Here is a 14,264-nt window from a genome sequence, read left to right as displayed (position 1 = left end):
GAGCCACCTTTCTGCCCCCCCTACCCCTACATGGGCTGTGGCTCCAGCCCAGCCCTCCACCCTTCTTGCCTGGGCAGCGCCTGCCCCTGCCCCCTCCCTGACCATGGGAGGCGTTGATCTGTGCCCCCACCACGTCCCTTCCCTCCTCTCTCCCCTTACACCACAACAGACTTACCAGCTGAAACAGGAGGACCCATGTAAGTGCGAGGTTCAGCTGGGGGGGGGGGAACAAGTACATTGTGCACTCCCATGCGGTGTAGAAGTGGGTGTGGCTCCTACATGGTGTGGCAAAGGGCAGTGTGAGTACATGGTGTAGTGGGGGGACATGCTTGCAGCATGCAGCCCAGATAGCCCATGGCTCACTCCAGGGTGGCCTGTGGGTGTGTGGCCCCCAGAGCATTCAGCTTTCACTTAGAAGTTGCACAGTCCTGCACAACATCATGATAAACTACATGGGGCTTTTTGTAGTAATTATATGTAGTGGAGTTAAGCTTGAAATAGAGCCCCTAGTGTTACACAGCTGTGAAAAGGCTAATGTATTTCTAAGGTGCATTAAGAAGGCTTTTTTCAATTAAGACAAGGAAGTATTCGTACCTGTGAGCCATCCAGGTACTCATGGCCCTGGAGTGGCGTTGCTGGGCGTCTTGGCTCCGGTGTACCGCCACCCCGACCTCTTTTACTCTAGCTGCAGAGGGTCGGCCAAAGATCCACCGATCGGGACCCTGGCCCTCCCAGGCCTGAGGCTTGCCCCCTGAAATTATGGGCTTTTGCCCAGGCCTGGGGTTTCCTGCCCAAAGTCTGTAACTGTTAACTTAGATCAATAGTAATGATTCAAGAAGAGATATTGCACATCTCTTGTGCTTACTGTCTGGGGTTCCTGCCCTCCACTCTGTGTGGTGGGTCTGGTGCTTCCAGCAGCCCAGTCCTGGGCATAAGCTGGTGGTAGTACTCCTGCCAAGGTGAAGGGAAACCTGCCCAGGAATCATGCCATCCATGTGTCCTGTTTAACAGCCTGCTGTCCCACCAGAGAGGCCTCCTTTGCAGCCATTCCTGGCTGCTCTTAACCACTCACACCAGCAGGGCAGGCCCTTGTGCCCTGTCTGGGTGGCCCGGCTTTCAATAGCCCACAGCTAGGGGCTCTTCCCCAGCTGGGGCTGTTTGTTGCAGCTGTACCTGCCATGCAGACTTCCTGCAGGGTTGTATGGCCACAGCACAGCTGCGTTTGTTTTTTGGAGGGGGGACGAGAAGCCACTCTGAGCCTGAAGTGGCTTGGATGTGCTCTTCACCGCAGTGACGGGGTGTGCCCCATTGCAGTGCCATTGCAGAAGGCACTGATAAAACCCCACTCAGAATAAATACACTGTATGCAGTTCTGGTTATCAGTGTTCAGAACAGGTAAAGTTAAATGGAAACAAATATGAAGAAATGTCACCAAAATGGTTAACAGAATGGAAATCATTTCTTAAAGGAGCTTGGCTCATTTAGCATAACAATGGAGGCTGAGAGGGGATGTGCTTATTTTTATAAATGGAGTCATAGAATTAATTCTAAATAGGGAGAATAGCTTGTTAGTTATTCAAATACTTACTGGCTACTGAAAAATTTAGATTGGAAATTAGAAGATTTTTTAACTGAGGAATGAAGTTCTGGGGCCAAGTATTGGGGGGGAAGAAAGGGCATCACTTCAAGACTGAACTCAGTAAGCTTATGGAAGGGATAATATGATACACTGTTTGGTTAACAATCACTGTGTGTGGCACATGGAATCAGGAATTTGTAATTGCTGTATTGGGATCTAGAGGCAACTCTCTTGCAATATAGCAGGTGTCTGGCAATCCCATGCACCAGGGTTTTTGCTGGTATGGGCCAGAAAATAATTTTTGTTCATCAAATGCCTACTGGCTTCTGGCAGGGGTTTTGGGGTTTTAAATGTCCTCTGAATTATTGGGGTGTTGATCACAACTAAGGATATTTTTCACTAGTGTGCTGATGCTCCTGTTCATACTTTAATTAAAAAAACCAAAAACTTTCCTGGTTGAAGGATCTTGTTCCTCTGCTTAGGGTCATACTGGCTGCCAAATCTTTGAAATCTGTGATTAGGAAGGAATTTTTTCATTTTAGGTCAGATTATCAGAGACTGGGGGTGTTTCACCTTCTGCTGTAGCATAAGGCACATTCCTCTTTCTAGGATCCTCTGAACATAAATTAACGAAGTACTTCACTGTCTTTGCAGTGGTAGGGGGGCTTTGATACTGCTTTCATTTCTCCTGGCTTTGCTTGTGATATATTATGGGACATTTCTGTTTTTGTGCCCTGTATTTGGGTGTGAGGGTTTGAAGTGGTGATTTTTGGGAAACCTTGGGTTAATGATTGCCTGTGAATGCAGGAAACCAAAAAATGCTTCCTGGGCCATCAGACCCAGTCTTATGTTTCCTATTTTAAAAACTGGTTTATTTCACTCTAATGACTTAAACCCAAATGAGCAGTGAACGTTCTTTCATAGACTTTGCACAGATACTCATATCTACCTGCAGTTTCCCTGTGAATATTAAGGGACATTAGTTGCCTTTAGACTGACTGCTGCTTTTGAACCAGGCAACTGGAGACTGTTTAGCCACTTGCTTCCCCTCCTTTTCAAACAGACTGATAGCTGTCCTCCTACTCTTAAGATTGTCCAGTTTCTGAGAATAGCAGTCATAAAATGCAGAAGTTCCTCCATCAGTCATATCTCTAGTTACTTGGCTTTTTTTTTTTTCAGATCATCCTTTAAAAAATACTTTAAAATATTCCTTAATGTCTTCTAGTCATCTGCTTTTAGGGTGGTCTTTTGAGCAGACTTAGGAACACTACCTTAAGATATATGCTGAGGAACCCAGCTCTGTCACCATCTTCCCCGTGATTATTCCTGCAGCCTCTTCAGTTTGTTCCTTGCTTTTATTTAGTAAATTCCCTTTTTTCAGAATTAGAGAAAGGGCATGTGCCATCACAGAAAAATGTGATTGACATTACATAGAGTACAGCTAGGTACACTAGAGAGCCAGAATTGTGCCAGTGTAGGGCTGGAAGGTACTTCAAGAAGTCATCTAGTCCAGTGGTTTTCAACCTTTTTTGTACCAGGATCCATTTGTAAACATTAACGGCCAGTCCCAACCCAGTGCCCCTCACTCCTGATCTCCTGTTCCCAGCACCCCCATGTGTGGGGCAAGGGGATGTGTGTGGAGCATAGGGGGCCCCCAAGCAGCCTGCAGTGGAAAAGCCACAGTTTCCCACGTAGATTCATAGATTACAGAGTTGGAAGGGATCCAGTGGATCATTCTGTCTGACTCCCTGCCCCTGGCAGGAAAGAGGACTGAGGTCAGACGATCCCAGTCAGGTGATTGTCAAACCTCCTCTTGAAGACCTCCAAGTTAGGTGATAGCACCACCTCTCTTAGAAGCCCATTCCAGACTCTGGCTACCCTTACTGTAAAAAATGTCTTCCTAATTGCTAACCTAAATCTACTCTCCACTAGTTTGCACCCATTATTCCTAGTTACTTCCTGGGGTGTTCTGGTAAACAGCGCATCCCCAATTCTCTGCTGTCCTCCCCGATAAACTTATAAGTGGCTACAAGGTCACCCCTCAGCTGTCTTTTGTAAATGCTGAAGAGATTCAGATCTCTCAACCTCTCCTCGTAGGGTCTTTCATAGACACCTCTAATCATGCGAGTGGCCCTCCTCTGAACCCTCTCCAGATTCTCCATGTCCTTCTTGAGGTGCAGTGCCCAAAACTGGACACAGTACTCCAACTGCGGCCTGACTAATGCCACATAGAGGGGGAGCATCACCTCCCTCGATCTGTTGGTCATGCATCTGCTAATGCACGACAAGGTGTGATTGGCCTTGTTGATGGTCTCATTACAGTGCTGGCTCATGTTCATGTTGGAGTCAACTATGACTCCAAGATCCCTCTTAGCTGCTGAGCTGCTGAGGAGGTCATCCCCCAACCTATAGGTGTGCTGGGGAGTCCTCCTTCCAGGGTGCAGTACCTTACATATATCTTTGTTGAATTGCATCCTATTTCGTTCCGTCCATTGATCTAACCTGTCCAGCTCAGCCTTTATCTGCTCCCTGCCCTCCGGTGTATTAACTTTGCCCCATAACTTGGTATCATCTGCTAACTTGGAGTGGGTGCTTTCCACATCCTCGTCCAAGTCACTGATGAAGATATGAAATAATACCAGTCCAAGGACCAAACCTTGCAGGATCCCACTGCCCACCTCCTTCTAGGTCAAGAACGACTGTCCACCACCACTCTGGGTACAGTCCCTAAACCAGTTGGCCATCCACCTGACTGTAGGCATCCACTCCACAGCCCATTATCTTCCCTATGAAAATAGGATGCAAAACTGTCGAAGGCCTCCCTAAAATCCAGGTAGATGACATTGGCCTCAACTCCCATGTCAAGGCAGTGTGTGACCTGGTCATAAAAGGCTATAAGGTTTGTCAGGCAAGATCTACCTGTGACAAACCCGTGCTAGTTTCCTTTTAGCATCGTTTCCCCTGCTGGGCCCTCACAAATGTGCTCTTTGATTTTTTTTTTTTTTTCAGTATTTTCCCAGGGATAGGTAAGTCTCACTGGCTTAAAGTTACCCGCTCATCCCTTCTCTCCTTCTTAAAAATGGGTACCATGTTGGCCTTTTTCCAGTCCTCAGGGACCTGGCCAGAGCACTATGAGAGCTCAAACAGCTGTTCCAGCAGCTCAGCAACGACACTGGCCAATTCCTTCAGCACCCGTGGATGGAGGTCATCCAGGCCGGCTGACTTGTACCCATCCATCCCTTCCAAGTGCTCTTAGTTAACTAAGTCAGCAGTAACCTCTGGTGGTCTGGTGCCTTTTGGACATCTGTGCATGCTCAAGGTGGGGAATTGTCTTGGTCAGTATTAAGGAACGAAGGTTAGTTCTGATTCATGTTACCTGGATTACTCATTTCCCTTGCTATTTCACTGGTCTGGATTTCCCAGCCAAGTTCAGCTGCTTCCTGGGTTAAACTCCTTTGTCTCAGTTTCCTACTCAGTCCAGCTGTCCCCCTCCACTGCAGCTCCTGACTCATTTCAGCTGTGTTACTCCGTCAACATACAAAACCAAACCCCCCTCCTTCCCCCCCTTAACTGAAGCAATATACTTTTGAGCCTGCAGTTTCAGCTAGCTGGATGCATGTCACCTGGGTAGATCCTGCTTTCCAGTGAAAATTGCATCTTTGAAAACTAATTTCTCGTCTTTGAGTATGATATTCCTGCCCAAGAAAGCTTTTTTGTTCTTATCTTCCATCACACATCCCTCTGTTTTGACATACCCATCCACAGGTATGCCATTCCTGAGTACCCCAGCAGCTCCCTATACTATGAAGACATTGTGGCATATAAGGCCATTCTTATTTTTTATATATATATTGTAGTGGTGCACACCTGTGTCTACATGACTCTCAGTGAGTCACATTAGCTGGGGAGAAGGAACCCCCCTGTGCTGAATATAGACAGATATAACAGTTGCATCGGTATCAGAGGATAACAAAACCTCCAGCCGTTCACTGTGCTTCAAACAGGGTCAAATTTGAGGTGATTTAGCTCACTTGTATCCCCACAAGAAGATGCAACTGTTAGATTGTAACTGCTGATGCAGTCTCTCAAGCAGCAGCAGCTCCCCTTCCCCATTTAAAGCACCTAAAATATGTGCTTATCCATATCCTTAGTCTCCTTATGGGAGAACCAGCATGCAGACAATTCCTTGCCCTGAATCCCCTCTGGCCAAGGGCCAACCTCTAATATTTCCATTTGAAAGGAAAATCTTATTATATCTTCCTGCCCCAAGTGCTAAAAAATGATGAGTTGCTCCTTTTGGGCCAAGAAACTAGCCTTGTTCATCTCTAAGCTTTATTTTTCCAGCTAGCTTTATCTCAGCAACTCTGACTTGCATACAGCCCTTCAATCTGGTATTTGCTACTGCGGAGTAAAATTATACTTCTTTATATGTGACTTTGCCATTTGCTTTTGTAACAAGCACATGAACTAATCTCAGGTAGCAAGCTTTTGTTTTGATCCCAGTGTATTTGTTTATAACTGGTCCAATTTATCTGATTCAGGTGCACTGTGGCCAGGTATGAAACCTGAAAGTGGTTTAAATCAGACTTCATCTCCAAGTGAGCACAGTGTTCTTACCTGCACTACAGGGTTAACCACAAGCCAGTCCAGCCCAGCACATTATTCTTATCCTATTCAAGGTAACTTGGCATGGTTTTTATCTGCATCTCTCCCCACCTAATTGATTCCAAATTTGATTCCACAAATAAGGAGGTCAGCATGTATTTTTTTTATTTGGTTTGTGCATGCTTCTTTATACCTTGCAAGTTGCATTTTCTTCTCCTTACAGCTGTCAGAGTGTGTGTGTGTGTATGTGTGTGTCTGTGTACATGTATGTTTTACACAGCTCTGCCTGCATCAGTTTGGCTTATTGTGCCATGCTGACAAATTTTAATAGGATTAAGGGTAGAATAGTATTTACTTGCATGCCACTGCTCATAACATCCTTTGCAGCTCAGGCTTTTCCAGCAGTCCTTGGCTTGAGTTTGAGAGAGACAGTAAAGTTCATATGCTGCTTGTGGAAGAAGATGGTTCTGTGTGCGCCAGCTAGAGTGACTGAAGTCTCTACTGTCTGCCAGCTTGCTTCGCAGTGGAAGAACTCTGACTATATGGATCAGCTAAAAAGTGAAGCAGTAAATGAAGAGACTGGTTGCAAACATAGTGCTCAAAATGTGAGCACTAAGGGATCACATTTTAATGATGTGGGAAAGTAAAATTCTAATTGTTGTGAAACTTATTCACTATATTGCATCACCCTATAATACAGCTTTCATAGGCCTAAAAATATCACAAACTATGTGATATCATTCCCTAACAAATAGGTGAAGATTTATTGTCTTGGGCTGAATTGCTATTTTTAATGGTAAATTAGAGGTGCACTGATATATTAGTCCATGTCACATTGGCACTGATAAAAGGAAAATTGACATTATCGGTAGTCGGCTTTTTTTGGCTGATGTGGCCTATAACGTAACTGATAAATGCCATGTGCATGTGCGCAGCCTCAGCATGCACCTGACCAGGAATACAGCCCGGCAGCTTGGAGAGCAGCATCTGGCTGGTAAGTCGGCGAGGGGGAAGAGGCATGGGGGGTCCCAACTGAGGTCCCCACAGTGAGGGAGGGAATGAGGGCTGGGGCAGAGGAGGGACAGGCGCTGCCCCACTGGGGTGGGGTGGGCTGTGGGACAGAGCCGCAGGCAGCTCGTCCAGGGGATGTGGTGGCTTCTGCCACTGTGCGCACCCCCAGGAGAGGCATGGGGGTCATGTGCCCCTCGAATTTGTGGGGTGAGGGCGGGCTGCCCACTGCGTGCTTGGGCTCATTGCTCGCCACTGCCTGTCCACCTCAAGCACAGCCACAGCCCAGTCCTGTCACCAGGAAGAGGCCGGCACAGTCCCTAGGCCCAAGCCCACAGCAGGCAGCCTGCCCTTGTCCTGTGCCCAAACCTGGAGAGCCCCAGATTGCCTCCCTGTGCCCCTCAAATGAACCACCCATGGCTGCAGCCACCCGGTCCCGGCTGGGCAGCACCTGTCCGAGTCCCAGCCCCCACTCCCTTTATCACCATGGGGGCCTCGATCTGGCCCCCCTCATACTCCTTCCATCCCGCATGTCCCTTCCCCCCAACCGACTTACCAGCTGGATGTTGCTGTCCAAGCTGCCGGGCTGCGTATTGGTAGTCGGATCAGTATCAGCCTATATGGCTGGTTAATAATTGGCCATTGGTATCGGCCAAAAACTCTTTATCAGTGCACCCTTTTGGTAAACGTATTCTAATGAAAAACTGTGAAAATTCATATTTAGACAAATCTACAGATTGTTTAGAAACTTATCCAAAATTGCTTTCACAAAGGAGTTTTAGGGCGTATTAATCTGTTCCTTCTGTTTAGTTTAATGGGCTTTGGCATGACTATAACTGGAACATTGACTAAAGGACTTGCAGTTATATCATGATGGCAGATGCTTTCTAAGTTCATTTCATTGTGATCATCACTCTGTTACATTTATTTCTATTTCTCTTAACTGAAGCAAAATTGGAAAAATGTCTTTCTAGAAATGGCACTTTCTCTTCAGTATAGCCACATCCTGTGTTTATTTGCTGACAAAAATAAGCTTTAACAGGAATGAAGAAGTTGTTTTAAAACAATAAATGACACAGAATAGTTTGCTAAACACTATTCTTCTTAGTTCATAGTTAGCTATAAGTTTCATTTGCAGAATATGGTACCACTCATACATAATACATGATGTAAGAGGCAGAAGGGCTCTGGCTTCACTTTCAGATTCTAGGAGGCTTTTGAGACTTTTGACTCATAAACTAAACTTTTTTTTTATTTTGAAATTACTGCTTGAATGTAAATCTGGAGCCTTGTGCTAACTTTTGAACAGAGTCACTTTTTTCTGGGTGCTTCCCAGAACATGAGAGCCTTCACTTTGAGTTTCAGCATCATCATCCTTATCTCTTATTTATATAATGATACATAGTCAAGAGGCTGTCTTACACATAGGAGACTTGTGTAAGCATGTCTGCACACTCACGGACACACATGGACAAATGATACAGTATCACGATTCAGGAAAAAAGAAGTGTGGAAATTATTATTGAGAAGAAATAACGGATTATTTGTTTTGTGGTAGCACCACAGAGCCTTAGTTGTGTCTAGGACTTTGTTGTGATAGGCATTATGTAGACAAGCTCTAAAAGAGCTTATTATAACACCAGCAAGATGGCTACATCTGGCAGTTTGGGGAAACACTAACAATAATGATTTAATAACCATCGATGGCAGCTGTGTGAACACAGCTATGCATTACTGTTTCTGTAGATATCATAGTAAGGGAGAGGTATAAGAAGGGATTTTGAAAGAGAATAATGAGGTAGCATGGAGGATGGTTTCAGGAGGCTTTTTCTAAGCATGAGGAGCATCCCAAAGACAGAAAGCAAGGAAGTTTTTGTTTGAAAGATTAGTAACTAGATGCCAAAGGAGGCTTGGTTGTTAGAGAAGAAGCAAAAGTGAGCTTCTTAACGACATGTGGGGAGTTGGGTGGAGACAGGCTGTGAAAAGCCTGGGAAATGGAAACAAGTACTTTGTGTTTGATATGATGAAGAATGATTTTTAGCAAGGTGTTTTGGCCAGACAGAGGTTAAAGGGAGAGATGAAAAGTGATTTTGCTCTGGGGACAGAGAGAAGAGCGAGTTTAGGGGACATTAGACAAAATTGCAGGATCTAGTGAATCCCTAGATACTGAAAGGAGGAAGAGTGCTGAGATTACTGTATTCAGCTGAATCCAACATGACTTCAAATTTAAAACAACCATCCAATAATTTGTTTCTATACATTGAACATTTATCAATTTGTTGTAATTTTCATGTACGGAATGTAATTAGTGAAGGCTGCAGTGGGGCGAGCAGCAGTAGGGGGGCAAATGGTGGGGCAGTCAAGTGGGCTGACCCCTTCCTCTTGCCCCCTGCTGCCTTCCCCCCCTCTACTCTACCACCACGTACTCTTTCCTGCTGCCTTCTCCGTGCTTCTGGTACTTGTGTGTCCTGGTCCCTGCCACCCCCGTCTCCCCCCTCCGCCTGCCACGCTGTACCTGGACTCTCCCAGCACTTGCCACTTCCACCTGTCCCCCACCCACTGCTTACCTCCAACACCTCTGGCTCTGGCCTGGAGCATAGAGCACAGGGCTGCTCCAGCCACCACCCAAATACAGCAGTGGTTGTGGCAGCAGCAGCCCCAGCCCTTATAACCTCAATCAAAACTAAAAAAATACACTATGTGTTTGCGCTACAGGGAGAAGCTGTCACTGTAGATAGAGAGAAAGAAGTTGGGAAGAAAAGTTAATTCTGAAGATGCAGTAAGACAGGAGGAAGTAAGCTTGGCTATTCTGAAGAGAAGAGAGTAAAGGATGAGAGCATGACCTTTGAAAGTAGCAGAGGGCAAGAAGGATGAGGGCAGTGGATATCCCCTTAGATAGCTGTATGAAAGACAGAAGTGATATTGGAGAAAGGGCAAAAACTGAACTGGAAAAAGTCCAGAGTAGAGCTGGGGTACAGAAAAGCATGCAAGTCGAACAGGATTGTTCATACTTCCTGAGTCAAAGGAAGACAGAGGCAGTTAGAGAGTCTTGACATGGCTTAAAAAGTTGTTTGGAATAAAAGTTCTTTGAAACAAATCCCATAATGGAAGTTTATAAAGCACAAATGTATTCATAAGGCTGAATTCTTAAGAGGATACTTAAGTAGTTGTATGTGGTTCCATTCTGTCATTTGTATTAAAGTGTTGCAACTGGACAAATTCTGCATGTTTTGGTCTGAAGACTTTCCTTAAGTAATGCCACAGCTCAAAATTCTCATAAATGCTCAAATGCACTTGTTTTGCCAATTTACATTTTATACATGCAGAAATATGAAAGTTCCCATTTTAAAAATCTGATGATTTTGCTAATACTGAGGTAATAAATGTAGATCAGGAGCTTACAACCCTGCTTATGTATGGCAGAGTTCATCTGCTCCTTGCTTTACTCCTTGTAAGAGCAAAGCATCCAAGAAAAACATACAAAATCTGCCACTTCCATTTCTTTGCACCCTGCTGTTAGCAGATCAGGCAGTGCAGGGTAGGGTTGGTTGAGGATGGTAGAAGCAGAGCAGGATGGGATGAACAGAAAAATGGAAGGGAAAAAGGAGAGAAGTAAGAGAAGCAGAGGACGTAAGTGATGTTGGAAGCAAGGCAAAGATCTCTTTGCTATTTAAAGGGGGTTTTGGGATAGTTTGTTTTAGCACATCTTTATCAGAGAGATGGTTTTATATTTGTGGCACACTTGTGAAAAATTTGCTGACCCTCAGCATAAACAGTGCAAGGTTTGATGCTTGTTGTAATAGTGGCAGAAAGAATATTACTGAACTTTTTAAAAGATCTGATAAATATATGATGAGTAGAGGACCTTTACAAGGAAATATCTTGAGGGCAGTATAAATCATGTAAATAAAATGGGTGTCTTTATTGCCACATGAATCCCAATATATTTTATTTTTTTTCCTTTCTGTGTAATGTCTTTGAATTCCTTAACCAATTTAGTAAAGCAGAAGCCTCCCTCCCATAGCTAAAATTGAGACTGACTTCCCATTTGTAAGCTTGCAGAAAACTTCCCCTTTTAAACCTAGATTTCCCTAGTCCTTGCCCAAATATGAGATACTACTTTGATACAAGGGCACAGTAAAAGGAAAGTCAGATAACTTAAGAAAAAGATTGTGAATATGTTCTTACAATTCCTTTGGCTTACTAAGATGAGTTCTTTCAAAATATTTATAGAAATCTGGTTCTGGATTGATGAGTAGTTTCACTTTAAGAAATATTCACAGTTATAGAAATTAAACGTTGGAAGGGACCTCAAGAGGTCACATCTAGTCCAATCCCCTGCTCAAAGCAGGACCATCCCCAACTAGATCATCCCAGCCAAAGCTTTGTGTAGCCAGGTTTTGAAGACCTCCAAGGATGAAGCCTCCACCACCTTTCTGGGTAACCTATTCCAGTGTTTTATGATGCTCCTAGTGAGAAAATTCTTCCCAATATTTAACTTAAACTTCCCTTGCTGCAACTTGAGACCATTGCTCCTTGTTTTGTCATCTGCCACTACTGAGAACAGTCCAGCTCCATCCTCTTTGGAACCCCCTTCTGGTAGCTGAATATTCTGAAAAAGGGCATTTACTTAATATAGCAGAGACCTTAATTGCTCTAGAGCAGTGGGGGCAACATTTTTGGCAGGCATGCCACAGATTAAGCCCCACACCCTTCCTGAATGCCACTCTGATCCTCTTCCAGTGCCTAATCTGTTTTGGCTTTTTGCTCCCTGCCCTATTCTTCCCACCTGAACTGATGCTCTGTTTTTTTGCTCCCTGCACTATCTGCTGCTCTGTTACCTGCCCCCTCAGTGGTCACTTGAATGCCATACATGTAGGCCTCCATTGCTACTTCTGGTACTTGTGCCGCAAATTGGCCACCCCAGTTCTTGAGGAGAGGTCAGCAATTTACAGTCCCTGGGCCAGATCCAATCCATAGCACCACAGGACCTGACCTATGGAGCCAAGAGCCTTCTGTGGAGTTCTGGTGGCTGGGAGGTTTTGCCTGCATTGGGGACAGGCATCTGAGAGCTGTGCCTCTGCCATCACTGCTTCTCCCTGGTCCTGTCTGGCTGAGGTGCAGACACAGCTCCCAAATGTCCATCGCTGGTGGAGCTCCTCACTGCCTGACTCCAGCCCTAGTTCCTGCATGAAATGGGCAGAGGCAAAACCCCTGTTGCCAACATGATCTCAAAGCTTTCCAGCCCTGGTAGGACTGGAGCTGGCTTGTTCCAGCCTATTCAGGTTAGAGAGAGAGCGAGTAGAGCAGTGGTTTTCAACCTTTTTTCATATGTGGGCTCCTAAAAAATTCAGAAATTTTGAATGGAGGTGCAGACCCCTTTGAATTGTAAGTGTGAGTATTCGCATACTTTGGATTGACCATAGTAATCTTTTGTGGACCCCTTAGACATAGTCTGCAGACCCCCAGGCATCCAAAGACCACAGATTGAAGACCTCCGCTCTAGAGCATCATTTGCTCTTGAAAAGGAGAGTGAATGTCTTGGGTATTTTTCTCTTGTATCCACTGTTCCATTTTCTGCACATCCTGAATCAGTTCTCCTTGCCTCCCCACCTTCATTGCACGCACCCCTCCTGAAGACTCACCTTCTGCTCAGGCTAAGGAAGTGACTAGGACACTCAGATGGCAGCATGTGTACATGCCACCGCTTTCCTCAGTGGTGGATCAAAAACCAAACCCGTTAAAAACAGGTTGTCCTTCAGTCTTTCACTGAGAATTCTGTATAGGTGGACTGTAGCTGGGGGTAACTTGGATTATACTTTAAGGGTCTTATGAAGATTTTTCCACAGGCTGTTAGTGAACTTTTGTACTTACTGAAACTTGAGAAAGTAGAGTGAATAACCTTTTCTTCACTTCTCTTGGCACCTAACTTGAAGCCTAATATTTCTGTTGATCTGTCACTTATTTTCAGTATTATTTGGGTGTCCTGAGACCTGAAGTAGGGCACAGTTTAAGCTGACTTGTGCCTAAAAACCGAAAGGCTCCTTAATTATGTGTTCCCAGAAGGAGGTACAGAAATGGTCTTTAGTAAGTCGAGTGATCTAACCTTGGCAACAAATGCTGTGCTTTCCTGCACTAAGCTCGCTTTGAGGAAGGCTTCAGAAAATAAGCCTCTTAATCATACTGAGAAAACTCTCTTTGTAAAATGTTGTTCATTAGGGCTGCGCAAAACTTTGGTCCCTGATTCGATTTGGTGGAGAGTGGCTTGATTCATTGGCCGAATCTCCGAATTGAATCAGAGGACCCTGTAATCTCTCCGAATTGAATCTGAACCCTCCTAATAGATTTGGAGAGATTCGGAAAGATTTGACGATTCGGACATAGAGACAGCTTTAAATGTTTTTTCTACATATTTCTAGGTAGCAGGGGCTTGTGATTGCTGTGATGCTGGGGTCCATTGGAGCAGTCCACAGGAGCGCAAGGGGCCCTCCAGAGCTCTCGGCGGCAGACTCAGAAGTGGACCAGAAGCACTTCCAGTCCACTGCCAGGTCCACTGGGGAGCGAACAGGAGGCCCCCCCCCCCCCGCTTGGTGACAGGTGCCGCCGTGGGGGGTGAGGGGGGAAGGGCAGCATGCTCCCCAGCAGACCTGGAAGTGAACCGGAAGTACTTCTGGTCTGCTTCCGGGTTCACCACCGGGCTGGCAGATGGGCCCCTCCGCGCTCCTGTGGGATGCTCCATGCGCCCCAGCATCGCAGCAATCATGAGCTGCACTTGCTACCTTGGGGTACGCAGAAAAAACATTTAAAGCTGTAACAGTGTCCGAATCACTGATTCTCCAAATCGGTATCAAATCTTCAGATTCAGGTGAATTGAATCGGGGGCAGTGATCTAATCCAATCACTGTCCCTGATTCAGGCCAAATCCGAATCGAATAGGACCCACTTCGCGCACTGCTACTGTTCATCTCTCTGTTATTGAAAGTATAGTTTCATAGTTTCTAGGGTCGGAAGGGACCTGAGCAGATCATCTAGTCTGACCCCCTGCCATGGCAGGAAAAGAGTACTGGGGTCA

The 14,264-nt window shown here is 45.4% G+C and overlaps 1 protein-coding gene across 5 annotated transcripts in view; it reads left to right on the top strand.

The window, feature by feature from the left end:
* The window catches only part of EYA3 (EYA transcriptional coactivator and phosphatase 3), a 119,892-nt gene that overhangs the window by 68,072 nt on the left and 37,556 nt on the right, over positions 1-14,264 (top strand). For 3 of the 5 annotated variants that reach the window (XM_019548050.1, XM_019548048.1, XM_019548049.1), the window contains exon 7: positions 6,121-6,258. The exons of the other annotated variants lie outside the window; for them this stretch is intronic. In XM_019548050.1, coding sequence (XP_019403595.1) covers positions 6,121-6,258 — 138 coding nt within the window. The remainder of the gene's footprint in view (positions 1-6,120; positions 6,259-14,264) is intronic. 5 annotated transcript variants of the gene reach the window in all.

The sequence above is a fragment of the Crocodylus porosus genome, unplaced genomic scaffold (genome assembly GCF_001723895.1).
Source record: "Crocodylus porosus isolate Cpor-Errol unplaced genomic scaffold, CroPor_comp1, whole genome shotgun sequence".
Taxonomy (NCBI): Eukaryota; Metazoa; Chordata; order Crocodylia; family Crocodylidae; genus Crocodylus; species Crocodylus porosus.
The sequence above is the reverse complement of the archived record's forward strand: the minus strand, read 5'-3'. Positions and strand labels throughout refer to the sequence as shown.